Source organism: Humulus lupulus, chromosome 1 (genome assembly GCF_963169125.1).
Source record: "Humulus lupulus chromosome 1, drHumLupu1.1, whole genome shotgun sequence".
Classification (NCBI taxonomy): Eukaryota; Viridiplantae; Streptophyta; class Magnoliopsida; order Rosales; family Cannabaceae; genus Humulus; species Humulus lupulus.
The window spans coordinates 9,256,767-9,284,495 of NC_084793.1; the positions used below are offsets into that span (position 1 = coordinate 9,256,767).

A 27,729-nucleotide genomic window follows, 5' to 3' on the forward strand; every position below is an offset into this window, starting at 1 on the left:
TTATTTTTTTTTTGTAAAATTAAAAAAACACAAGACAATATGTATTTTTATTTTATTTTAATGCTTTATATGTATTTGTTTATTTTTGCTTCTTAATATTTATTATATTGTATTTTGTGATATATGTATTTTATTTAAAGTATGAACTTAAAAAAAATCAGATTAATAATGCATGTTTATATTTTAAATTGTTTTATATTAAATGTGATATGTTTGTAAATATGTATTTAATAATTTTTTTGTATTAATAAAAAAATCAGTTTTGGTATATATTTTTTTGTGGTTAAATATTTTTATATATGTAAATTGATGTATTTGTTAATGTATATATATGTTTTGTATGATCTAGGAATATTCTGGTTATATATGTGTTTAATTTGTAGGTTTTAAAATTTTTGGGATAGTTTGAAATATAGTCGTTATGCTGCCCAAATCCTGTTAGGGTTAGTAAAATTAATAAACGTTTAATAATTATTAAATAAAAGTTTGAGTATAATTAAAAAATACATCAAAACATTAATTTTTAACTATAATTTAAAAAAAGTAAAATTACCAATCATAATAATTAACAATTAATCTTAAGCAAGTTGGTGTATTGGCTCCTGGTTTTATTGTCGACTTACCAAAACAGGATCCGGACGAGGACGATGATGCTCACGGGGGCGAGAATGATGAGGAGGGCAGTACACATTTGTAGAACTTTTTTATTTATTTATTTAAAGTTTAATTTACTAAACTACTTTTATATTTTCATGTTTTGTGGAGACAATAAATATTAATAGTTATAATTTTTTTTATTTATTTATAAAATTTTAATTTTAATTTTATTTATAATTAAATAATATTACTAAAAATTAAATAATTATTAATATATTAAAATCAAAATTTATTAATTAATATTAATATATTGAAAATAAAATTAGTAATATTATCAAAAAATTTATTTAAAAAATGCTCTTACTGGCGCAAAAATACGTCGGCAAAAGTTTCAACCTTTACTGGCGCAAAAATTTGTCACTACAGATGTCCACCTTTCCCTGCGCAAAAACGCGCCACTAAAAGACACATATTTTGCCGGTGCAATTTTGCGCCACTAAAAGAATCATTTTTGCCGACGCAATTTTGCGCTGCTAAAAGTATTTTCCACAATCCCGCGACAAAAAATTTTGTCGGCGTATCCTTATTTTTCCCAGCGCATTTTTTCGTCGCCAAAAGATACAATTGTCGGCATAGTCCATTTTGCGTCAGCAAAAGTCACATTATCGACGGGGGTACGTCGTCGCTTTTTGTCGATGCAAAAGCGCGTCGGTAAAAACCATAAGGCTTTTGCCGACGCAAAAGTGACGTTTTTTGTAGTGGTCTTTCTATACTCTCTCTCACTCTCGGTCCCGAGCCAAAAGAAACTCTCAAAACCCACATTTGAATCCGTTGGAATCGAACGAAATCAGATAAGATGAGCATTGTAAGAGAAGGTCTTCAGTCGTAACCAGCACTTGACCATCGGAGAAGGCACCGAAAGCACCCAGAGGCAACCAAACAACTCCGAAGTAGGCAAAAAAACTCCCAAGTACTCGAAGGTGAGGATTTTTTTTTAATCTCCAATGTCTGGTTTTTTGTTGATTTTTTGTTCATAGGATATCGAGGCTGGGTAACTGAGAAATCTGGGATTTTTTTCAAAAATTTTGACCCACCTCGATAGAAATTGATAGGCCTCGATAACAATCGATAAACCTTGATTAGCCTCGATAGTATATGTTAGGTTTTTTTTTTGAATGTGCCTCGATTGGCCTCAATAGGCCTCGATGTTATTAAATATATTCAATTTAGTGTGCCTCGATAGACCTTGATGGGTCTTGATAGGCCTCGATTAAACCTAGATGTGAGGCCTCGATATTCCTCGATGTGTACATGTTTGAGTTTTCAAATTATACATGGAATTGTGCCTCGATATGCCTTGACATAAGTAGCCAGCCTTAATAATACGTGAGACCTCGATATGCCTCGAAATAAGTGGCCAGCCTTAATATTTTGTGAGAGCTCGATATGCCTCGATGATTTAGTCGCCTTTTAAATTTTAGTCACCTCGATAGGCCTCGAAATGCCTCGGTTGTCCTCGATTGATTCCTAGATGCCTTAACAGTTTATTTTTTATTTTTTTATTTTCAGATGCCTAACCTTATTGTACCGTTGGAGAAGCACTTTCCTGGTCGTGTCACTTATAGGGGTAGTGCTTACTTGGATACCCTTATAGAGCAGTTTAAGAGGCACGAGCTAATTAAACGGGTAAAGGCATGCCCGTTGGGACAGTTCTTCAAGGCTAAGCCCTTTAGGTTTTCTGGGGTACTACTGCATAAGCTTATGTTGCGGAAGGTGGAAAGCAAGAAGGCTGAAGAGGGCCAGTTCTACTTGGGCAACACTCTTTGTAGATTTGGGATTGCAGAGTTTGCCCTAGTGACTGGGCTGAATTTTGGGAACACCCCGTCCCCATATGAGTTGAGAGAGCATCTTTCAAGTGATCGGATCATCCAAGAATACTTTAATGGTGATTCCAAGTTTAGTTTCAGCCAGATGGAAGATGCTTTGAAGGCCTTGACAAACCCAGAAGATGCATTTAAGTTGGGTTTGTGCTAGTTGATAGAGGGGGTACTGAATGCCCCAGAGAAGACAGCAAAGATATGGGGTGATTCCCTGAAGATGGTTGAGGATCTTGACTACTTTTTCAAGTATCCGTGGGGGAAGTTGTCCTTCAAGAAGGTTATTAGAGGAGTTCATAAGGACACGCAGAAGCAATTGAAGCATTGTGAGGAGAAGAAGAAAGAGGGTTCAAGCAAAAAATAGAAGGAGTCGAAGTATAATTTCTATGGCTATGCCCCTGCACTTCTGTACTGGGCTTTCGAGGCCATGCCAGCTATCAGGAGTAAGTACGGTGAGAGTAGTGGGAACCAAATTCCCAGGATGCTTAGCTAGGCTACTAAGACCGATATCAGTCTTTCGATAGATGAGTTGGTTCCTATGTTCACCAAGCGTCGAATAAGTTCCACTTTATCTTATTAAATATCACAAATTAATTGATTAACATTTTATTTTATTAAAGTTTTTCTAACACACCATGCAGTTAATGGTATTTTCCATGCTGAAGCCACGTCCTGGTGAGGTAGTCTACTACAATAGCCTCCCAAACGTTGATTCCAGGTTATTCCCTGAGTTAGAATCAATTGTAGTGGAGGCTGGGACTGCAGTGGAGGAAGTAATGCCTGAGAAGAAGGCAGAGACGCTGGCAGAGGTTGCAAAGGAAGCTTCCATTTTTTACGAGGATGTCCCAAGGGTTGAGGAGGGCACTTCACAGGCCTGTGACCTTCCTCTAGTCAGGTTGCCCAACCTGATTATGAGCAGTTGATGCAGAGGCTCAAGGGGGTTGAGGAGGGCCAGGCAACCTTACTTCAAAATCAAACTACGATCATGGCTCAGTTGGTGCAACTGATTTCAGTAGTCTTGGGTCAATCCACCCACTTAAAATCAGATACAGAGTCTGATATCTTGCCTGAGGACTACAAGCCCGGTGATCTACCCTCCACTCCACAGGCCCAGACATCTCTTGTTGCCAGTGACGCCGACAGTCCCAGTGTACGAGTACTACAACCTGAGGAGGCAGCTGACCTTGAAGTTGTTAGGAAGAAACGCAAGCCTGAGCGTTTTGATGACTTCGCCGACCCAACGAAGAGGATGAGAGTAGATAAACAGGGGCTAGTTATTGAACCTTTGAGGAAGTGTGACCTGCAGCAGAAGAAAGGCTTCCATAAGTGGATGATAGGAAAGATCGACAACAAGAGGGATCAAAACGTCCATACTAGGACGCACGGTGTGGCATGGTTCTTGCAATTGCACACAGTTCAAACTTGTCTTTGGGATTCAATATGTAAATTACATTTATGTTTTCAATTCAATCATAAAATATGTTGATGGTACTAACGAATTTTCATGTTTTTACATCATATTGATGTCGCTCTGCACATGCTACGCCACCAACGCCACTTTTATCATGTCGTATTTCGGCAGGATGCTACGATCATGAACACCACCTTCCCCCAAGTGTGCCTAGGTCGTTGGAATTATTTCAAAGAGATCGACCCTAAGTATACATGGGACGATGATGTGCTGAAAATGCTGAAGGGCGATGATAATTAGTTCCTCGCATCCCGACACAATGTGAGTGAAGTATATTTTTCCTTGCATGTCGAGCAAGCTACGCATTGGATCGCCATTGAAGTCTCCATTCCATTGTGGTGCATCAACATTTATGATTCCAACCATAGCATGTTTAGTCCGACTCTGCTGGAGGCAGTGATTAAGCCTTGGTGCTTATTGCTGCCTTCGTTGTTGTGGTGTTCTGGCATATTTGACGACCATGACGACCTCCAGACATATCCTGAGCAAAAAGCAAAGCATTTTTTGTATTGTCGTATTTCTCCTGAGGAGTGTCCTCAGACTAAGACAAGGTATTCCCCTATTTAATTAGTGTTTTTTGAAATCTGAATAGTAAAGTTATTTTTTCTTGTATTGACACAAAACCGATTATATGCAGTGGGAATTGTGGTATGTTTTCCATCAAACATATCGAGCATTTGGTTTCTAGGCTACCGCTCGATACCGTTATCGATGAGAACATGCAGCATTTCAGGACCAAGTGGTGTGTGGACCTATTCTATTAGAATTTGTCACCATGATGCTCTTTACATTTTCTTGATGCACCTCTTGTATAGTATAGTATAGTATATAGTTAGTTTTGTATATGGTTTTTTATAAAACATTATATTTTGATAAAGTTATTAAATAAAAAACTACTAAATTCACATAATGTGTCTTCCTCGACAAAACTCGATGGGTCAAACGAACTGCCTCGATAGGTAAAAAATAATACTTAACCAAATCTGCCTCGATAGACATCGATAAGACTCGATTGGCATTGATAGGTAAATTAATGCTTAAACAAATCTGCCTCGATGGGCCTCGACAAGTCCAGAATAATACTGTACCAAATCTGCATCGATTGGCCTCGATAGGCCTCGGTAAGGTCATGATAATACATAACGATATCTGCCTCGATAGGACTCGATTTGTCTCGATAGGGTCATAATAATACATAACGATATCTACCTCGATAGGCCTCGACGGTTCCAGATTAAGGCCTATCGAGGCAGACTGACTACTGTGTCAAGGCCTATCGAGGCAGACAGGAAATATTTTGTGAAGAGCTATTTATTTAGATCAAAACCAACAAAGTATTAGGAAAGGTACCTGAATATAATCAATTGAATTATTACAGAACAAAATTTTTTAAAGCCTAGCCTTACTTGACTTCTTATTGTGCCCACTACCACCACATATGCTACACTTACGTGGCTTGACGATCTTTTCCCCGTGTGAAGCATAGCGGTTTGTCTTTCGCCTACCCACTTTCTAATTCTTGGGCGTTTTGTCAACGGGGACGCTGACAACCATATCTTTGATGTGATCAGAGATTACCCATTCATTCTCATTCCCAACAGGGTAAATAGTTTCCTTATAAGTGTCCCTCAATGCCTCGATTCTATAGTAAGAGGAACACAATGAGTAAATGCTTATGCTTCTATTTCTGACTGCAGCAAAAACATGTACAAAGGGTATTCCAATGGTTTAGAACATGCAACAAGAGCATGGTTTTGTGGCCAAGTTCACTTCACCATCACCATTACCATTGACCACAAGAAATTCATGATGACCAAGGACTTGAACATCCATGAAAATTGCTTTCTCACCTATTTGTTTCACATCCTTTTCCATCTCAGGTGATAACACAGTTGTTGCTTTTACAACTCTTTCACTTCTATCGACAAACCAAGACTGAAGAGTGAATCTTTTGAATTCACTAAAAGTGGCAACTGGAAAGTTCCTTGCCTCCTTGGTTTTATTATTAAAGCTTTCTGCGTAGTTACTCATCATGATATTGTATCGGTTTCCAGGAAAATAAGCGCTACTCCACCTTTCAAAACCAATTTCCTCAAGATATTGAGCAATGGGCGGATCAATTACCTTAATCTTGTCAAAGAACTTGTGAACTCTGTTTGCACGACCTTCGATTTTCGACTCTATTTGTGGTTGATCCTTAATTTTTTTTAACTTTATGTTTGTGGTGGGTATTGTTTTATCCAATTCTAATTATTGTGTGGTTTTGAGTATATGTGTATATGTGTTTATTAGATTGCATTTTTGGTTTTTTTTTTTAGGCAGGGAGTTCGGGCCTGGCTTTGGATTGCAGTGGTTGGGTTATGGATTTGGATTGCAGCGATTAAGGTGTGGCTTTGGAACGAGTTTGAGGTTTTCATATTGGTTGGCTGGTGGCTTTGAGGTTTTTGTATTCGTTGCTTGGTTTTAAAACCTAATTATGGTTTATTTTGGTTAAGTTTGAATATGTAAATCTAAGTTTTAATATGAGTTTTGGCTTATGGCTTTCAGATTTTTGGATTTATGGCCTTGGTGGGTTTGAGATTTTTCAAATTGGTTGGCTGGTTGTTTGAGGTAATATTTATGACAATGCTGATGAAATCCCCAATAATTTGAAGGGTTTATGATGAGTCATTGTTCTGAGGTTGTTTGTGTTGTTTTCTTTATGATCATGTTATGTGTATTTAGCTTTACGGTATGTTTGTGTTTTAATGTTAGATTTATATTTTGTTTTTGTGATTCATTTTTTAGATTAATTGATTTTAACACATACATGTTTTTGTTGGATTCATTTTATCCGAATTTAAATGTGTGGGATTTATAGGGATCAAATTTATGACTTTGATGCATTTCTGTTTTGGCGATTTATGTGTTTCATTGTTGTTCTGAGGCTTGAGTTGTGTTTAATTATTCTGGAGGTTTGTTTCATTGTTTTGAAGCTTTATTTTTTTTCATTGTTGAACAATCTAAAATATATAAAGATCTCCATTGTTGTAGACCTATGTGTTTCTAGGTTGGGTTTAGTCTTTATTTTGCCTCTGTGATTGTGATGCTATGTTAGTATAAGATTCAAATTTCTAGTATTTTTTTCTTTCAAGATATTTAAAATATGTTTTATGGATTTATGTCTTTTGTAATATGAAGAATTGATAAGGGCGACTTTTTACACTTTCTCTTATATATATCTTTGTTTTGTTGTTATTTGGTAGTGAGTTTTAGTTAGTCTAAGTACACTTGCCCTATTTTTAAAGTCTTGCATTATATGTGTTTTTCTGAAGCATAAATGATATTTGTAATCTGGTATTTTAAGTATGAGATATTTATGTGTTTGAATCTGATTTTTTAATCTAATTGGAGTGTGTTTTATGATTTGTGTCATGTTTGTAAATTTTCTAACATACTTGTAAATATTTCATTGAAAAATACCTTAGTCATTTTTTTTTAGTGATCTTATTTGATGTTTGCTATCTATATATGTATATGAGAAACTAGTTTTTATGATTCTTTTGTAGATTTAAACTTTATTTATTGTTTTATTGAGATAAGGTTTGACAAAATTCTGTTTTGATGATTAGTGTGTTTCGGCTTTGAGTTGTGTAGAGTTTTTCAGTTATGTTTCATTGTTGTAATCTGGTTTATGTGTTTCATTGCTATATTCTAGTTTATTTGTTTGATTGTCCTTAAGCTTTGAGTTGTGATTCATGGTTTTGGGGTTTTGTTCATGTTCAGGGAGTTTGTCATATTTGATATTGTTTTCCTTATGCTTTCATTAGTTTTATTTTGATGAAAAGTTAGTTTTACATGTAGTTCTATATAAATCTGATTGATTATACTTGAATGCAGTTTTTAACTTTTATTTATTCATGTATAAACTTTAATGGGAAACTTAGGAAATATATCTTTCTTTATAGAGTAACTAATATGTTTCAAGTATTAGTGTGTTTCATTGTCCTAAATCTGATTGATCAAGCTTTCTTTTATGTATTATAGCTGATGAAATTGACTAAGGATGAGTTTTTTTTAATATGTTTAGAGCAAACAATCTGTTTTAATATGTCTATATATGAAGGGATCTGTTTTGAGTAAGGATTTGATTTAATATATGTTGTTTGGTACTTTGTTTCTGATATTTGTATTTAGCTTTGGTGTTGCTATTTGAATGTAGGGTGTGGTTCTGTTTTGAGGAATAAATCTATTTTAATGCCTATATATGAAGGGATCTATTTTGAGCTAAATTTTAGTATATTTTGTTTGATACTTTGTTTCTGATATTTGTATTAAGATTTAGTGTTGTTCTTTGGCTGTAGGGTCTGGTTCTGTGTCTATAATCTTATTTTTATAGTTTGTGGATTTTCGCCATTGTTACTTTGAGTTTATTTTGCCTATGATATTCAAGAATAAGTGTACTTATTCTATGTTGGTGATTTTGAGACTTGATGTGCTTATATATTTGTTTTTAATATATGCTGGTATGTCAAGTGTCATAAATGCCCATAATAATAAGTCATATATAATCTGAAATCCTTATGATGATTAAATTGGGGATATTTTTTATGTTGAAGTTAATTATAGTCATTCCCACTATCGCCAATCCAAACCTCACATCTCAAAACCATCATCGACATTCTCAAAGTTCAGTTAGAGGAATGAGGCTCTCGTACAATAATTCCAAAGTGAAGAATATCAAGAAAAATGTAGTTAGAGAAAAGAGAATTGTAATGACTTATTGATATTTTATTTTATGAAATGTAATTAGTGTAACACTCATCATTTAATAAGCAATGAATATTTTATAATATATTTTGTTATTCATGTTAAATAATTTATTTGAGGAATAATGACAAATATTTTTAAAATTAATTACTTTCATTTATTGTTTATATTAAATTAAATTTAAAGATATAATTAAAATTACCTACATATAAACATTATCTTTACTCACAAATAAATAAGTGTAGGTAAAAATAGGTATATACCAGCTCATGACATGTGGACTAGTTATTTAGTGCCACGTAATTGATAAAAATGGACAAGTAACCCAATCATTTAGTGCCACGTCATGTGCCACGTGGAGTGCCACATCACTTACCACGTATAATACCACGTCAAACACTAGGTCAATGACGTTGACTCATTTTTTGTGGGGTCCACACGATTTTTACCTACCAATATATTAATCGTAGGTAATAATATCTTTCTCGACTAACTATTACCTACCAATAGGTTATTGGTCAAAATTGGTAAGTAAATGGATTTATCTACCAATGCACCATTTTTACCCACAAATAAAATTGGTAGGTAAAGGCCAAATTTCTTGTAGTGTATTTATAGACTCAAGAATGTACAAAGATGGGTCATGGGCCTTGCATAACTTTTGCAACAAGTAAATATAAAATAATATGTAAACAATACTCTTTATATTTAAAATAATAGATATCTCACATATATCTGTATTTTAAACTAACTTTGAGCTTTAACTGCATTTCATTGAGCAGCTCTGGTTGCATGTCTTTTGACCACTTCTTTTCCTGTTGCTTCGCATTATTTCTGCATGTACTTGATGGCATGTTTTCTTCTCCTATCTGGTCGTGGGTCGACCAATCTTCTATAAAATGTCATGTCATGTGTCTTTCACGTGCCTTATGTTTGTGTCACATCATCATGCTAAATTTTTGGGGAAAATGGTTATAATTTATTATGTTTTCTTGTTATAATTTTATTATTTAATTCAATATATTTAATATATTAAAAATAAATATTATTAAAATAATAATTTTAAAAAACTTTCAACGTCTCCCATTGCGAGACGTGAGAGACATCACGCGTTTCCGATTGGGAGACGTTGAAAGGTCTCGCTTTTGGACACCCTTCAACGTCTTCTCTTGTGGGAGATATGGTAGACTTTTAATGTCTCCCAAATGAAGTCATAAAACTGTGATTTTGTAGTAGTGTGTTTATTATTAGACCTATGCTAACAAATAATTTAAAAAACAAAGATAACTATATGGTTAGATAAGCATAATCGACAATGATCACAACATTTTAACCCTAACAGTTGATATTTACAAAGTTGATTCTTAGAACAATCTATACGAAATTGTATCGTTGACTAGACGTTTAATACTCATTAATTTAATAATGATACTATATAAAACTTAAATCACTTCAAAAAATCTTAAAAAAATTGTGTAATTCTATTATATAACACTTTCGCCGGCGCAATTATATATTTTACTGGCGCGTTTATGGATTTTACTGACGTATTAATTAATTGTCTTTTGCTGGCGCCATTAAGTCATGCGCCGGAAAAAGTAGCATTGTCAAAAATCAATTCGAAGAAAACCACTTTTCTCGGCACAATAAAACCTAATGTGTGGGCTAAAATGGCATCGTGAAAAGGTTCCAAATCTTTGTCGGTGCAATTTCTAAGTGCGCCAAAAAAAGTGACTTTTGTTGGCGCGTTAACAAATTCTGCCAACAAAACACCCTAACACCACCGACACAAATGAGATTTTTTGCCAGCAAAATTCATCAAACGCATTGGTGGCTTTTGCCAGCGCACTTTGGAATTGCATTGGCAAAGCTTTTCTTATATATATATATATATATATATCATACTATTTTCCACTTAATTGTACTCTTAAGCTGAATAGAATCTTCTGCATGTCAATTCCTTGCTCTTACAACGACTTTATGTAGTTGATATTACATGTATTTTAAAATATGATGTCACATATATATGATGCAGGTATATACAGTATTTTTCTTAGGACTTCACGCTTTGATGTTCTATATAAATACCATTTGGCGTTGTCGTAATTTTTATATTATATTATGACAACTAAACACGCTTGAAAAAATCCAAAAAAAATTGCAGTTACTCGTCTTCTTCTCCAAACATTACTAGGTCAATTAAGATTCGATTCACCATATCTGTTTTCATCTAGTCCAACGGCCAGCAATATATGACTAGAGGACGTATAGTTGTGATTAAATTCAGGTATTTTGATGATATCCATAAAAGATTTTGGCATTTTGCTTAGCCAAAACAAGCTATATATATATATATACACACACAGAGTAAGATACATATCTACTTATTTTAATTTCCATCTATATGTAATCAAATTGCGGTGATCTCAAGAGAGAAACAATGGAGAATCTGTTATCAACCAAAGGAGAGTTCAAAGTTGTACCAGAGTCTTACATATTGCCACCTGAAGATAGACCTGGCAATACCAAAGTTCCTCTTTGTGATACCATTCCTGTGATTGATTTCAAAGGAAAACAAGCTAAACTTGTTCACCAAATCATTCATGCTTCCAAAGAATTTGGATTCTTCCAGGTTTGAGATCATCCTGTCATACCTACATATATATACTTTTCAATTTAGAGTAGTATATATGTTTTCCAATATTAATTCCTGTTTTTTCACCTTAAATTTGACTATTAATTAGCCAATGTTGTACTGTTAAAGAACACTTATGATTGTACAACAAGATTGGTCATTCCACATATTATTAATTAATTTTGAGATAAAACTATATATAATCTTAATTAACACATATAGTCATATTCTAATAGTCCTAACAAGCACCTGTTCCAAAAACATGCACTTCTAGGATTCACTAGAATATATTAATTATTTCCATGTTTCTTTTCAATTTTCCATTTAATTGTTATTTAGTTACATTTTATTTTCATTATAAGTGATATCTATTTAAAAGTTGGGATGTATATTTCTCCCTACACATTAAAGATTAAATTGATTTATGAAATGCAGTTGGTTAATCATGGGATTGAGGAGAAGCTATTACAAGATGTATTAGAAGTGAGCAAGGAGTTTTTTGAGCTTCCTGTTGAGGACAAAGCAAGCTTCATCAGTGATGACCCCATGAAAAGTTGTAAGATCTTTACCAGCATTGATTATCCAAGAGAGGATGTACATTATTGGAGAGATGTTTTGAGACACCCTTGTCATCCTCTAGAGGAACACATCCAATTTTGGCCTCAAAAGCCAGCTAAATATAGGTATTTATATATATATATTTCTTAATCAATATACTCTCTTATATTTATCAATACTATTACCAGAAGTTTCCAAATAATAACAAAGTATCTCACTACTACAACGGCATCAGTCAACAACATTGATTATTGTCGCTATAAATGGGACGGGATGAGGCTAGTGACAATATAGTAGCTAGCTAGATCAGTGACGCCTATAATTTCCATATTATGATTATATGTAGTGACACAAAATAGGCGTCAATGAGTTATTGACGCCTAGTTAAATGATGCCAAAAGCATCACTCGCTTTGGCATCAGTAGCGCTATGGCACTGTACTAACGCCAAATATATTTGTTTTTTTTTCTAATAGGGATGTGGTTGGGGCTTTCACAGCTGAGGTGAGGAAGTTGAGTGTGTGTCTTTTGGATCTGATTAGTAAAGGGTTAGGACTTGAGCCTGGATACTTCCAGGACAAAGCTGAACTCCTTGAAGCTCAGTTGATGGCTATAAATCATTATCCACCATGCCCAGATCCAAGTTTGACCTTGGGATTACCTAAACATGCTGATGCTAACCTCATAAGTTTCATTCTCCAAGAAATGGATGGTCTTCAAGTCTTAAAAGATGAGCAATGGCTTGCACTTAAGCCTGTCCCAAATGCATTCGTTGTCAACATTGGCCACATTTTACATGTATGTTATTAAACCTTTTGTCCCAATTAGTCATTACATTAGATACATATATATATATTCGTTGTGACCGCCATGTGTTATATATATTTAATAACAATGTAGATTATCAGCAATGGGAAGCTAAAAAGCGCTGAACACAGAGTTGTGACAAACAAAAATCTTCTACGGACAACTATTAGCATCTTCATTTATCCCTCCCACAGTTGCCAAGTTGAACCAGCAACAGTTCTCACCAACGATGATAATCCTCCACTCTATCGAGCTTTCATTGTTAAAGATTTTCTGGGCACCTTTATGGTAGATACTTACCAGAGAAAACCACCACTTGACCGCTATATGCTCCAAAGTTAGATATGATGATCTTCATGATTAAATGTACAAGCAAACAATGACTTTGGGAAAACTTGAACCAATGCACCATTTTAATAATATTGTCAAAGACAGCTCTTTTTTAATATGATTTCTTTAAGCTTGTCTTTTTTAGCTTGTAATAAACGTGGTTTTGCTAATAATAAAACATATTATTATAATGTATAAGAAGTTGTTGGAAGAGTTTAATTTTGTTCGGTAACTATCTCCATCTCAAATGTGAAACACATGCTATGGATAAGTCTCATAACTAAGTAGTATCTATTTTTAAGTAATATATTAATTCACTCTTTTACCAAAACTATTCTCAAACTTTATATAGAATTATATTTATTTTAGATTTATAAAGAGTGTGAGATCCAATGATAAAAAAAGGGATTTTTAATAAATTTGTAAAATCACTTTTAGGGATATCAAGCAAGTCCAAAATGAGTTTTAGTTGATCCAACACCATATATTGTAATAGTTGTAATTTAGTATCGAGTCTCACATATTTTATTTTAAATTAAAATATATAAAACCTGATAATAAAATATATTAATCGCAGCATACCATATTAAGTAGTTTTGAGTACAAAAATATTTATGAACACAAAAATATTTACTAGTACGTACTAGAGTGTATTAGTTGTAAATCTGAAAAAAAATCTTAATAAAGACCAAGTGACAGGCAAATCATGTGCATGGCTGGGTGATATACATTGTATGTGTATGATATGTTTTTTTTATAAATTTTTTTTTTTATGTCTAACCTAATAAGGATGTGCAAACTAATCCATAAGCTACAAAAGAAAATTGCAACCGACATGAAAAAAAAAGAAAAATACCCCTAGAAATTTATAATAATAAAACATTAAGAACAAAAATACACTAAATAAGCATCCAATTAGGGTTTGAGCCTAGCTATAATAAAGTCCCACCAATTGAGTGCTAGCAAGTTATTGACTTATGAACCACCTAAAGGAAATAAAGATTAATTAGTTATAACTATATGTAAAAGTAAAAGTAAACTTAATAATGAAATAATAAAAATCTATCTCTTTTACAATATATTCACATTAGATAATATTTTGTATGTGGTTGGTGATGCCTAATTAATAACTTATTAAATTATAATAAGTAGATTTCAATTTTAAATTCAATCACACATAAAACTCATGAGTATATTTGGGTATCTTAAGAGATGCCTTATAACAATAATTCTTGTTGTTCTATATTTTAAATTAGTGGTGATTTGTCAATCAAATTCTTCATATATTTATGTAACTACCATTGCCTTATTTATTTATTTTTATATAATGCAGTGACAAGAATTATGAGATTCCATCTAAAAATCAATTGGTGATTAGTGGAGTTACACATGTTCTTATTAATGGTTCAATATTCTTACACGTATTCCATATGAGACACAATAGTCTAATATACCTCCTCAAGATGGTGGCGATTTTTCGCTCGCCAATCTTGAATCACCTTATCACAAGTGGTCATTTTTTTTTCAGCTCATTTATTTATTTTTTTGATCTCAAGTGTCTTTTCGTACTATGCGGATCTCGTGCGGCTTGACTCTCTCTTTTGGATCGGTGTGTATCGAATGTCCGCTAGGGAATTGGCTCTTGATACTATGACAAGAATCATGAGACTCCATCTAAAGACCAATTGGTGATTAGTGAAGTTAAACATGTTCTTATTAATGGTTCAATATTTTTACATTTATTTGATGTGGGACACAATAATATAATATGAGTGACACATGGGAGAGTACTTCCTATATGACCTATAAACTCGAAGACAAACACCACAACAAAAATTACTGTTTATTTTTAACCGACGTAACCCAGATTTGCATGGACTTACGTCCCATGAAAAAACACTTATTATTATTCTTGTAAAACTGACACTTACGCGAGGACCACATCATGCGTGTCAAAATCTGTAACTTCAGATGATATTTCATTTTGTGGAGTTTGGTTTCTAATTCTTTATATATATATATATATATAATGTAATATAAGAACGTGATATATATAATGAACACAAATATATAAAGTCATGACACTCTCACATGGGTCATTTCCAAAACTTGACAAGTAATAACGAGAATCTGAACACAAATTTTTAATTGCATTAAAGTCAAAGTATATCTATTTGATTGCATTTTTTTTTATCTTTCTCAGAAGTACTAAGTTGACTAACCAAAAAATGTAAAACAAAAACTATCTAAATAGTTCATAATAAAAGTTCGTAATAATTGCATGCCACTTAATTTGGAAAACGACATGTCACATCTCACATGTGTTATATTCATATAACTTTCAACTTTCACATGTCTTCACATGATAAACTTTGTATTCCAACTATTGAGATCTACATATAAACAATAGTTAACTGTTCGAATAGGCCCTATACTATACATAAACAATGACATTGACCATTTTTGTTCTTATTATATCTCCCAATCATCAAACAAAATCAATATATATACAACTTATAATAACGAGTGGTACAATGCATATATTCTCCATCTAATCAAAGAACTAAGTCTCAAGAGAAATAATATGGAGAAACTCTTATCAACAAAAAGAGACATGAAATTTGTACCAGAGGCATACATAATGCCACCTGACACTAGACCTGGCAACACCAAAGTCCCAATATGTGAGAACATTCCTGTGATTGATCTCAAAGCAGATCCAACTAAACTCTCTCACCAAATCTTAGATGCTTGCAAAGAATTTGGATTCTTCCAGGTTTGTCATGCTCTTCTCTTGATTATATTACAGCTGGGATTTCTTTCTTATTAACAATTTATTGTGTTGGATTATGATGTGATGTAGCTGATCAATCATGGGGTTCCAGAGAAGATGTTAAGGGATGTGTTAGAAGTGACTAAGGAATATTTTAAGTTACCAGCTGAAGACAAAGCAATCATGTTCTCTGACGATATCAACCAAAGTAGTAGGCTACATACCAGCATGGATTATACGAAAGAGCAGCTTCATTACTGGAGAGATGCTTTGAAACACCCTTGTCATCCTTTAGAGAAACACATTCAATCTTGGCCTCAAAAACCACCTCAATATCGGTATGTATGTCACATATTATATATTCTTTTCCATTAATGTCACATATATATACTAATAACAAATTAATGTTATTGAAAGTAGAGAGGTGATGGGGCCATACTCAGTTGAGGTTAGGAATCTGAGCTTGTGTCTTTTGGATCTGATAAGTAAAGGATTAGGACTTGAACCAGGGTACTTCAGCCAAGAAAGTGAACAGTTTGAAGTTCGTATGTCTGTAAACCATTATCCACCATGTCCAGATCCAAGCTTGACATTAGGACTACCTAAACATGCTGATGTTGTCCTACTAACTCTTCTTCTCCAACAAATGAATGGTCTCCAAATACTCAAAGATGGCCAGTGGCTTGCAGTTGAGCCTCTACCCAATGCCTTTGTTGTCAACATAGGCCACACTTTAGAGGTAAATATATGCTCCACATTGCAAATAAGATTTGTTTTAGCCCTTGAATTTACCATATGTTTATTATAGATGCAGATTATGTTGGATATTTTCACATTGGTAATAAGAGGTTAAACCTCTCCTTTGTTGCCTATATATATATATAGAGTCTTGGATCTCTTAGTTTTTTTTACACCAAAAACTTATACTTATATATATTTGTCTTCCTTTGAAGATTGTGATATATATATTTTCAATATTGTTTTTTCCTTTCTACTCTTTTGAGTTCTTAGATTTGTTCTAGTGTGATAGAATTCAGGCATATTTGGTTCGGCGGCGAAGTAATTGAGTTGGAAACTGTGTGTTACACAGGCCTCGGCTTTTATTTTATTCTTTATAATTATTGTCTAAATTAATTATAATTGCTATTTATATTATAATTAATTATATTATGTTATTTATAATTATAATATTGTTATTTATATTATAATTATTTATATTGTGTTATTTATAATTATAATATTGTCATTTATATTATAAGTTATTTATATTGTATTATTTATAATTATAATATTTATGTATTTTTTATTTAATAAATATAAATATTGTATTTATTATATATTGCGTTTATTAAAGTATTATATAAATTATGTTTTTCTTACAGATTATTAGTAATGGAAAGCTAAGAAGTGTTGAGCACAGAGTTGTGACAAACCAAAAGCTTGGGCGGACAACAATAAGCAGCTTCATATTACCTTGCCAAGGTTATCAAGTTGAACCTGGAAAAGGGCTAATCAAGGACGACAGTCCTCCACTGTATAAATCGTTCATATTCAAAGATTTTCTGGCCACTTATATAACAGATACTTGCCAGAGAAAATCACCACTCGACCGCTATAAGCTCATTTAAAGCACACTTCATAATATTATATATCTACATGGGGTTATGTAGCTCTAGCTAGCTTGGCAGACATTTGCTCCACTTCTACTTCTGTCAACTTTAAAGTGTTGTCTACTTTGGTTTGTAATATTATGTACTACAAGTTTCTAAAATTTTAATAACAATAGAATTTGTGATTTTGGGTTTAAAAAATATTATCATAAATTATCATTGTATTAAGAAGTTCATAACTGAAAGTGTTACTTAGTCAAATTAAAAAAGAGACTTGTGTGATTAAAAATATAATTTTTACTCACAAATTGACATTATAATATAGTTTTAGTCATTACAAACTTATTCATTATATAATTAATTGTGGCTAAGCGGCGTTCTTATCTAACAATTAACCTAACCTAACACACTAACAGATGAATAAAAAAAAAATCATTAAAAAAATAATATTTGTGGCTAAATACTTAAGTTGTCTGAATTTACACTTAAAGTGCCCAAATTTATTTATTTTTGTATTAAAAGTACCCAAGTTCAACTTATACTTGTATCATTAATAGTCGCCGCTAACTTTGTCGTTAGATATATAGTAACGATCGTTAGATGATGCATGTAAAAGTTGAACTTGATTATTTTTGCCGTAAAAAATATAACTTATTAAGTACTTAAATGCAACATTTTGTATAATTTAAGTACTTTCACCGCAAATATACTTATATAAATATATAAAGAGATATTTCTATAATATATACCTCCAAGAAAAATTATGTGTATTTTTCTTAAGTTTATATTAAGCTGAAAATATAGGTATCAGAAATATCAAAAAATCTATGTCAAAAGTTAAACAAAATTGATGATATCACATTTATTACAGATATTTTCTATAACACACAAAAACAAATAAAAAAAGTCTTAAAAAATTAATAATACAAAAACAATCAAGACATTTTCCAATATATTAGTAATTTATAAATTCTATTAGTAATTACAGTATATTAATATATATAATAAAAATATTTTAAAGTGATATTTATCTAATTATTTATATGATTTTTCATATATATTTATTGTTTATGTAATTGATTGTAGAAATCCAACCGAGATGTAGTAAATATATCGATATTCATTGTCGATATGACATATAATTTTTACACAAAAAAAATATATTGAACCATAAATTTTTCCGATACACCGGCGATAAATCAACCGATGCTTTATTTTAATCCTTGAGTTTATCATAATGTCTTGAATTCCAATATTTTGATGTAAAAAAAAAACTTCTGAAGTCAATTAATTCAAGCATAATTTCCTAGACGTCAGTAATTGACAAAAAAAAAAACAAATATGTGAAGTCAAATAATAATAATAATTTTATCATCTCTTAAATTCATTGAATGCAACTACATTTTGTTTTTTTTAATACAAATACAAAATAGACATAAAATTTGATATTTCACATATATTCTCATTAATTAAATGAATTTTTTGCAATGTACTTGATGTTAGATATATATATTAAGTCAATGGAAAAAGTAAGATTTTACAAAGCTAAGTAAAAAAATACAAAAGATAAAGTAATTAATTAAATAAGTTACAATTCTATTGCAAAAAATACATGTAAATGTAGATATAATAAATAAAGAGAATAATGAAAAATACAACTCTAGACAATAAGTACAAATAAATTAGAAGTAGTAGAGGAAAGATGACAAGATGAAATTACAACTCTAAAAACAAAAGATGCAAGCAAAAATGTAAATAGAAAATAAGAGAAGGAGATGAAAAACAACAGTAGAAAAAAGGGAAGAACAAGAACAATTAAAAAATACTCTCACTCACACAACAAAAGTAAAGAGCATTGGGGATCAACTTGAACAAGGTTTACAACCTTTGTCCAACAGCTTATTTCCCCTCATCTCAAGCACTAAGGGTATCACAGCCCGAGCCCTAAGCTGTGGACGATTTGTAATATCCATAACTTGGGTGGTCAAAGGTCAAACTTTGACCCTGGTGGAAAATAGTCTTTATAAATGATCATTTAGTTTATATCCAATAGTACTATAATTATAGGTCAAAACAATAGAATAACTCATATAATTATTGTTATCCCCAAAATTTTGTTTGATGACATGGCAATCAGATGAGACAAGTGGCAATGCATGGTCAGTAAATGACACATTAATAGTCAATAAATGTGTTGACTAAAGAAATGCAAAGGTTGAGAGTTGACCTGGGGAGTTATGATATTACTAGTCAGGAAATAAATAATTTAGTTGGTCAGAAGTGATTTGCCCGACCAGTGATGTGCCATGCCCGAATAGTGGTGTGCCATGGCCGACCAGTTACTTCAGGAGGTGTTTTGTCCAACCAGCTACATCGGAGAATATTTTTGTCTAGTCAGGGAGAAGTCTCACCCAACCAGACGCACGGATTGGCCGACCGGTCATCTCGGAGAAGGACTCACCCGACCGGACACGTAGTTCATCCGACGAGTAATGTGTCTTGACCGACCAGTAATGTGTTTTGGCCGACTAGTTACGTCAACAACGTGATATAGCCGACCAGGCATCTTAGGAATTGGTTTCATCCGACCAGCTATGTTAGATTGAGGAGTGTAGCCGACCGGATGTGTCAGAATCTCAGGAGTTAACTGCCCAGTGACTTCTTTACAGAATCTCAGTAACAACTTCAACCCGAATCGCTCGTAACTACCACGTGAATTTCTCAAATATCCCGAAGTAATAGCTATATTGTTGTAATTTGAATTTGTTTATTATTTATTAAATAAAGTTGGTTGAAACAACCAATGACCTCATCAAAACAGGATATTTTTCATGTACGATACATGAGCCTATAAATAAAGAGCTCATGGCATCATTGTGCGGATCTGATCATTTTAAGACTTGGAGACTCTCTAATTTTGAGATTTTGGGACTCGGGCATTTTTGGGGTACTTTTCTGAGAGAGAAAACTTGTATTCTTGAGAGAGAAACTCTATATTTTCTACTTACACTTAAGAAACTCAGTTGACTCAAGTTCATTTGATCTTAAGTGTAGGCTACATATATCACAATTCCAAGTGGATTAGGCTATTACTAAAAAATTGGGCCAGAACCACTATAAAATTGCTTGTATTATTTACTTTCTATTCAAGGTTTATTGTTGTTTTTGCATCTACTCGCAGTTGGCCAAAATCGTGGTCAAAAATTATATATAAAAATATTAGTGATAAATTTATCCTAATACATAGAACAATAATATCCCCACAGTTATGTAGGCATCAAACAGTTAAATTTAATAAGTTGTAAAACACCCAAAATAATATTTAGCATCCACCATTCCTCATTTCTAACTATTACATAGCTAATTTAGATATACAGACCATTAGGTTCCAAATTAAATAGGTATATAATGTTCAAAAGATAGGACTATGGCACTAAACACATTGGCTTCATCAATAATTCACCTTATCCACGATCGTGTCACTAGGTTCCTGGAATGGGAGAGATATAAGGGGTGAGCTTATAAAACCCAGTAGGAAAACAACTAATAACATAGGACCCAAAATTTTAATAAAACACTTGCATGGTTAGCTTTTGAAAACAAAACATATATCATCATGTATAAACCAAAATAGAGAGAAACCACAAATAATCATAAGAGCATAGCTACAAGTGCACATCACACCGTCCACTAGATCCCTAGTTCCCAAGCCGACATCCTAAACCAGGTAGCCAGACTTGATGACCACCACAAGATGGAGGCTCAGAACACTTCATGTATATAGATGTTAGGTCTTTACACCTACAAGTGAGTGGACACCTGATCTACCTATGATGACACAAACACTAGGTCGTGAAACAACAACATGCACAAAACATGATCACTTTGTCTTTCATCGGTATAACCAAATGTAGGTAAACATGAAAATAAATAAACATATTCCCTTTATATTTTAGAAAATTAGGCAGCATAACAGCTGCATTTAAATAAAACTCAAAAATCATAACCTGCATAAATTGTTATATTATTTCATATAATATAATATTAGATTAAATAATGTGACAAAATGTGATTTGTCACAGCATCTTGTAACATATTATTGAGAGTCACAAAATTGGACACATGTGTGTGTCCAAATGTGACATATTTTGGAGTTACAAAATCATATACAAATTTGTAACTACCAAATATTACACAATAATGTGTATATTATATGTTACACATTTGAGATTGGATTTCATAAAGCCATAATGAAATATGGCTGTTGGAGACATGTTTTTAACTCCCAATAGGTGTTTGGAGGTTACAAAATCATGTGGGAAAGGATTTTGGACATTTTGGAAAATGACAATTTTTGTGCTGAAACTAGGTTGTGGCCGTGGCCACTATCTTTCCCTGGCCGCGGCCTGGGGGACAGAGGCCAGTGAGGCTGACAGCCTATGTGAATTTTCAGTTTTTTCCAAATTGAACGGTTTCAACATCCCAAATAACTCCCAAATCTCTATTTTAATTCCATAAACATCCAATTAAACATTGGTAACAGCCATGGGGGTTGGTGGAATTTGAAATTCAAAGGGGTATCTCAAACTCTATAAATAGGAGCCTAATGCTCACTTGTAAGATACACCATTTTCCATCCACAAAGCACTTGGCTGGAAAATACACCATAGAGGCTTGATAATTCCAAAGAGCTATTTCCTAGAGAGATCCCTTAGTGCTTAGAGAATATGGGGAAATAAGTTTTTAGACAAAGGCTTGAACCTTGTTCAAGTTGGTGATCTCCACTGCTCTACACTTTTGTTGTATGAGAGGTTGTTCTTTTTATTGGTTTTATTTTCATTCTTTTGATCTTGTTGATCTTATTTACTTGTATTATTATTGTTTTGAGGTTGTAATCTTCTTCTTCTACCTCTTTATATTTACTTATATTTTGAGCAATTGAGTTGTAATGTTTATTTAATTAATTACCTTGTCTATTGTAATTTTTGCATAGAGTTGTATTTTGGTTTTTTCCATATTTCCATTGAGGCAATACATATTTTCCTAACAATCAAAAGCTTATTCCCTTTTCAATAGAAGGAGAAACCATGGAGATCATATGATGATCCAACTTTGAAAAGATGGTAAGATAAGGTAATGTTCTTCTTTTGTTTTCTTAGAAGATCTAATGGTTTTCATATAGTGATAGAAATGAGAAGAATAAATTTTTGTAAATGAGGTTCATTATTTTCTAATCTCCTTTGTTTTTCAAATATAGTGGTTAGATTAGAAGATAATTTAATATCTTGAGTTTTTATTATATGTGATCAATGTGTAAATAATCTAGTAGATTATTGGGTAATATGTTAGCATGTTATAGAATTGTTTTATTATGTGATAACGATAAGTTATTAGAATGACAATTTTATGAGTCCTATATGACATGCCTAAATATATTAATTTTGTAAATCAATAGAAATGTGAAATCATATGTGTATGATATTTGTAATTCATGTTTTCATATTAATAAAGAGCCATATTAGTATGATATAAGTCATATATGTTGACAACTATGTGAAATTATATTAAAATATAATCATGCAAACATTTGTGAGATGTTAATATGTTTATCCTATGTTATTGCAATGTGATGAGTTACCATTTATTTGGTAAATAAAAGGAATTATTTGAGAAATGAAATTTCCTATTTAAGTGTTTACCATCTCACTTTGTGAGATAAGAAAAGATGAACCTAAGGGGGTTACATCTTTTGACAAGTGTCTTGCCATTGCAAAAAAAATGGATCAAAGTGGATTAAAAAATTGTGGGATGACATATTGACTCAATAGACTTATAGTCTAGAGTGTGGTCAAATGAAATATATTTGAGAATTATTTAGTGACAATAATTCTTAAATATTCAATGAGGAGACATTTTAAAATTGGAGAAGCAATTTTGAATCTTTACACCAATGGTGAATAAAAGAGAACTTTATTCATTTTGGTTAAAGATGGTGATATGTTTAAATTAATCTCAATGAGGAGATAATTTTAAACAAAAACATAAGAAATCAAAGTGTTTAAATAAATCAATGAGGGTTTATTTTCTTTGATTTAAAGTGTTTAAAAATTGACATTTTCATTTTGATCTTGATGAGAAAATCAATGGATGTCAAATTGATGTTTTCAAAAGAATCTCAAAAAGACTCTTAAGAAATACACCAAAGTTGTTTAAGTGATTTTGAGATTATTTAGACAACTAAAAATGAAAATTTGTGATTATTTGTTTGAGAAATTCTCACATTACACTTGTGTTCACATTTTATTTTGTGAAATACATAAAAGAAAGAAACTAAGTAAAAGTTTCTTTGAAAGGAGTGTGCATTGCTTTAGCAAGTAAATAAATCAAGATAAACATTGATGTTTTATCTTAAGAGTTTATCATGTGGCACAGCGGACTCATGATGAACTTTGAGAATCATAGGTCTAGATTTATCTTGGAGGATAAAAGACTTAATAGAAATGAAGAGATTTCTATTTTAAAGTGATATTTTATTATCAATATGTGAGAAATGTGGGGGTGATGCTCCAAAATTAATCAATTTATTTTGTTGACAATAATTGATTAATTTGGTCATCATATCAAATAGGTGATTTGGAATTTCACATTCTAAATCACATTGGCTATATGTGTATAGAATGGAGAAATCTAGACATGTTTGGTGTCTAAATTCATTGTTTGTAATATTTTGATTCAAGAATGAATCAATTTAAAACATAAATGAGCATTTTAGAAACAAAGAGGTTTCTAGAATTAATATTCAAATGTTTATCTTGGATATTAAACTATAAAATAGTGGGGATGTTGACTATGGTCAAAATCACTATTTTAAAGAGGTAATCATTTTAATCAAACTATAGCTAGCAACAAAGTTTGAATAAAATAATGAGAGTGTCTAAGTATGCATACACGAGAAAAATGATTCAAATAGAATCATTTCTACATCTCAAGGGATGGGACTTAGACTCCCTAAAGAGATTCACGGTTGATGGTAACCTATCTTAATACTAGTCACCAAACTAGTATTAGGTTCAATAGGTAATAACAAGTCAATCAAGTGAATAGTAGTAGTACTCAAAATTTTGTCCCATCTGAGATATGAGTACTAGTGTGTTACCAAAATGAGGGTTAAAATTGAAAGGATTTTTAATAGAACTCAGTCTTGAAAAGACAAGTATTTTAGGGTAACAAAATATTGTAAGAGTTCTACCTATATAGACCTAGGGGTGGTGTCGCCCCTCATGAGAATTGAGAGTCATTCTCAAGAAAAGTATATGAATGGAATGTGCACATGGCCATTAACGGTGCAAAAGCGAGACATTGAGGTCTCAAGTGAACATAGCAAAGGTGTGTGTGTTATCACCAGTTTGTTATCAAGGGATAGTGGTTCAATGCTTCGACAACCAAAATTTCAACAAACTTTGTGATAATTACACTAAGGTAAAATTCAAGTCGAAAGACATTTTACTTTATGCAACAATGCAAAGGTTTCTATAGAGAGTGATTATTTAATCAAGTGGGGGAATATTATATTTTAATATAATATTTGATTGATTAAATAAGTGTTACAAAAAGTGATTATTTAATATAGTGGGGGAATGTTATATTATTTCATATAATATAATATTATATTAAATAATGTGACAAAATGTGATTTGTCACACCTTGTAACATATTATTGAGAGTCACAAAATTTGACACATGTGTGTGTCCAAATGTGACATATTTTGGAGTTACAAATTTGTAACTCCTAAATATTACCTAATAATGTGTATATTATATGTTACACATTTGAGATTGGATTTCATAAAGCCATAATGAAATATGGTTGTTGGAGACATGTTTTTAACTCCGGGTGTTTGGAGGTTACAAAATCATGTGGGAAATGATTTGGGACGTTTTGGAACGATTTGGAAAATGACAATTTTTGTGCTGAAACTAGGCTGTGGCCGCTGCCACTGTCTTTCCCTGGCCACGGCCTGAGGGACAGAGGCCAGTGGACGCGGCCACTGATGATCCTAGTCGCGGCCAGTGAGGCTGACAGCCTATGTGAATTTTCAGTTTTTTTCCAAATTGAACGGTTCTAACATCTCAAATAACTCCCAAATCTCCATTTTAATTCCATAAACATCCAGTTAAACATTGCTAACAGTGGACACTCAAAAGAGCCAAGCAATAACATAGGCAGATTAAGTTCAAGAAGACCATCTGATCCTAAGGGTGCTACCATTGTAGAAAGCTAGGACATATGAAAAGGGACTGCTACATTTGGCAAAGAAAGAACAAGTTCAAATTACAAGGACAAGACTGTGAATCAAACAAGTCAGATTACCATGCATCTAAACACAAGACAGAACACCAATCTGCAAATTTAAGTGAAGGATATGACAGTGGTGAAGTCTATGTAGCTGCGGCAACATTCAGAGATGATTGGATCCTAGACTCAGGTTGCACTTTCCATATGACAAATTCTAAACAATTTTTAACTGATTATAGGGACTCCTCAGGTGGAAAAGTCATTCTAGGTAACAAACAAACATGTCAAATTGAAGGATCAGGAACAGTAAGTTTCAAAATGTTTGATGGGGTCACTAGATCACTAACAGGTGTAAGGTACGTTCCTAACCTTGCTAGAAACCTAATTTCAATAAGTGTTCTGGATGACTTGGGTATTGTGAGCAAAATTGAGGCAGGAACTATGAGGCTAAGTAAAGGAGCCATGACCATCATAAAGGGACACAAACATGAAGGTTTGTACTACTTACAAGGAGAACCAGTAACTCAATGCAACAACTCAATAGCTCAAGCAAATGAAGATCAAAAAGCTATATTGTGACATAGGTGACTTTGGCATATCAGTGAGAAAGGGCTACAAATTCTGAGTAAGCAAAACTTATTTGGTAAGGATAAAGTAAGTAGTGTTGACTTCTGTGAATCATGTATTCTTGGTAAGCATCATAGGCTACAATTTAGCATTGGCACACACAAAACAAAAGAAATTTTAGAATATGTGCATTCATATTTGTGGGGTCCATAAAATATTTCTACACATGGGGTTGTTCTTACTTTAAGTCTATAATAGATGACTATTCTAGAAAAGTTTGGGTCTTTTGACTCAAACATAAGAATGAAGTTTTTCAAAAGTTTATTCAGTGGAAAACACTCATAGAAAACCTCACAAATCACAAAGTTAAAACCCTAAGAACAGATAATGGCCTAGAATACTGCAATGACCAATTTGATTCATATTGTAGAGAAGTTGGTATCCAAAGGCATAGAACTGTTAGGTTAACCCCTCAGCAAAATGGTGTTGCTGAGAGGATGAACAGAACCCTAATGAACAAAGTGAGATGTTTATTACTACAGTCAGGGTTAGCCAAAAGTTTTTTGGGGGAAGTTGTTATAACAGCTGCATATTTAGTAAACATATGTCCCTCAAGTGCAATAGATTGTAAAACCCCAGAGGAAATGTGGTCAGGAAAGCCACCAAATTTGTCTAACCTTAGAGTATTTGGCTGTGCAGCTTATGCACACCAAAGTATGGGTAAGTTAGAGCCTAGGGCTTTAAAGTGTGTCTTCCTAGGGTATCCTGAGGGAACTAAAGGGTATTGGCTATGGGTTAAAGAAAATTCTGGTTTTAAAACTATTATTAGTAGAGATGTTATTTTCAAAGAAGACATTTTTCCATGTGCTACTAACTATGATTCTAGTGCAGATGTTTCTCATAATACTAACCATGCAGAAACTACCATAAACTATCAAACAGAAGCTAGTCACTCAAGGACAACACACTTGAACCCGACTTGACTCAGGTGGAACAAGAATGTGAAATGTGCAAGAGGAACCTACCCAACTAGAACAGAACTTAGAGGAGCATACAAGTCAAGTGGAACATACTGCAGAAGTACAACAAGAGCCAGGAACCTTATTGGACTACCAACTAACAAGAGACAGAACTAAAAGGGTTCCTAAACCAAACCAGAAGTTCAGTTTTAATGCATGGGAAGAGGTACTAGCTTATGCCTTTGTGAGTGCTATGGGTCTATACAGAACATAACCTGACACATATGAAGAGGCTATAAAAGACAAAGACTTAAAACACTGGATTAAAGCCATGAAGGAGGAAATGGACTCTCAGATGAAGAATAGAACCTGGAGACTTGTCGACAGACCTAAGGGCAAGAATTTGGTTACATGTAAATGGTTATACAAGCTAAAAGAAGAAAGAAACAAATAGGAACCAGTAAAGTACAAAGCTAGGCAAGTTGCTAAGGGCTTCACACA

At 32.8% G+C, this 27,729-nt stretch overlaps 2 protein-coding genes across 2 annotated transcripts; both read left to right on the forward strand.

Moving 5' to 3' along the window:
• The first annotated feature begins 11,134 nt into the window (after nt 1-11,134).
• Nucleotides 11,135-13,035, forward strand: LOC133833569 (hyoscyamine 6-dioxygenase-like). Its single transcript, XM_062263449.1, has 4 exons — nt 11,135-11,326; nt 11,765-12,012; nt 12,363-12,684; nt 12,787-13,035. Exons 1-4 carry the CDS (start codon nt 11,135-11,137, stop codon nt 13,033-13,035), a joined length of 1,011 nt encoding a protein of 336 aa, XP_062119433.1.
• Nucleotides 13,036-15,566: 2,531 nt separating this feature from the next.
• On the forward strand, nt 15,567-17,591 carry LOC133812087 (flavanone 3-dioxygenase 2-like). The gene is made up of 4 exons (XM_062246329.1): nt 15,567-15,799; nt 15,887-16,134; nt 16,217-16,535; nt 17,179-17,591. The coding sequence occupies exons 1-4, from the start codon at nt 15,608-15,610 to the stop codon at nt 17,422-17,424; spliced, it is 1,005 nt and encodes a 334-aa protein (XP_062102313.1). The 5' UTR covers nt 15,567-15,607; the 3' UTR covers nt 17,425-17,591.
• The last annotated feature ends 10,138 nt before the right edge of the window (nt 17,592-27,729 follow it).

Excerpts from the sequence above, each read along its gene's own strand:
- LOC133833569 (XM_062263449.1), top strand. The coding sequence starts at position 11,135 with ATGGAGAATCTGTTATCAACCAAAGGAGAGTTCAAAGTTGTACCAGAG. Across the intron at positions 12,013-12,362 it reads CAAAAGCCAGCTAAATATAG|GGATGTGGTTGGGGCTTTCA; the intron begins GTATTTATATAT and ends TTTTTCTAATAG. Across the intron at positions 12,685-12,786 it reads ACATTGGCCACATTTTACAT|ATTATCAGCAATGGGAAGCT; the intron begins GTATGTTATTAA and ends ATAACAATGTAG.
- LOC133812087 (XM_062246329.1), top strand. The coding sequence starts at position 15,608 with ATGGAGAAACTCTTATCAACAAAAAGAGACATGAAATTTGTACCAGAG. Across the intron at positions 16,135-16,216 it reads CAAAAACCACCTCAATATCG|AGAGGTGATGGGGCCATACT; the intron begins GTATGTATGTCA and ends TATTGAAAGTAG. Across the intron at positions 16,536-17,178 it reads ACATAGGCCACACTTTAGAG|ATTATTAGTAATGGAAAGCT; the intron begins GTAAATATATGC and ends TTTTTCTTACAG.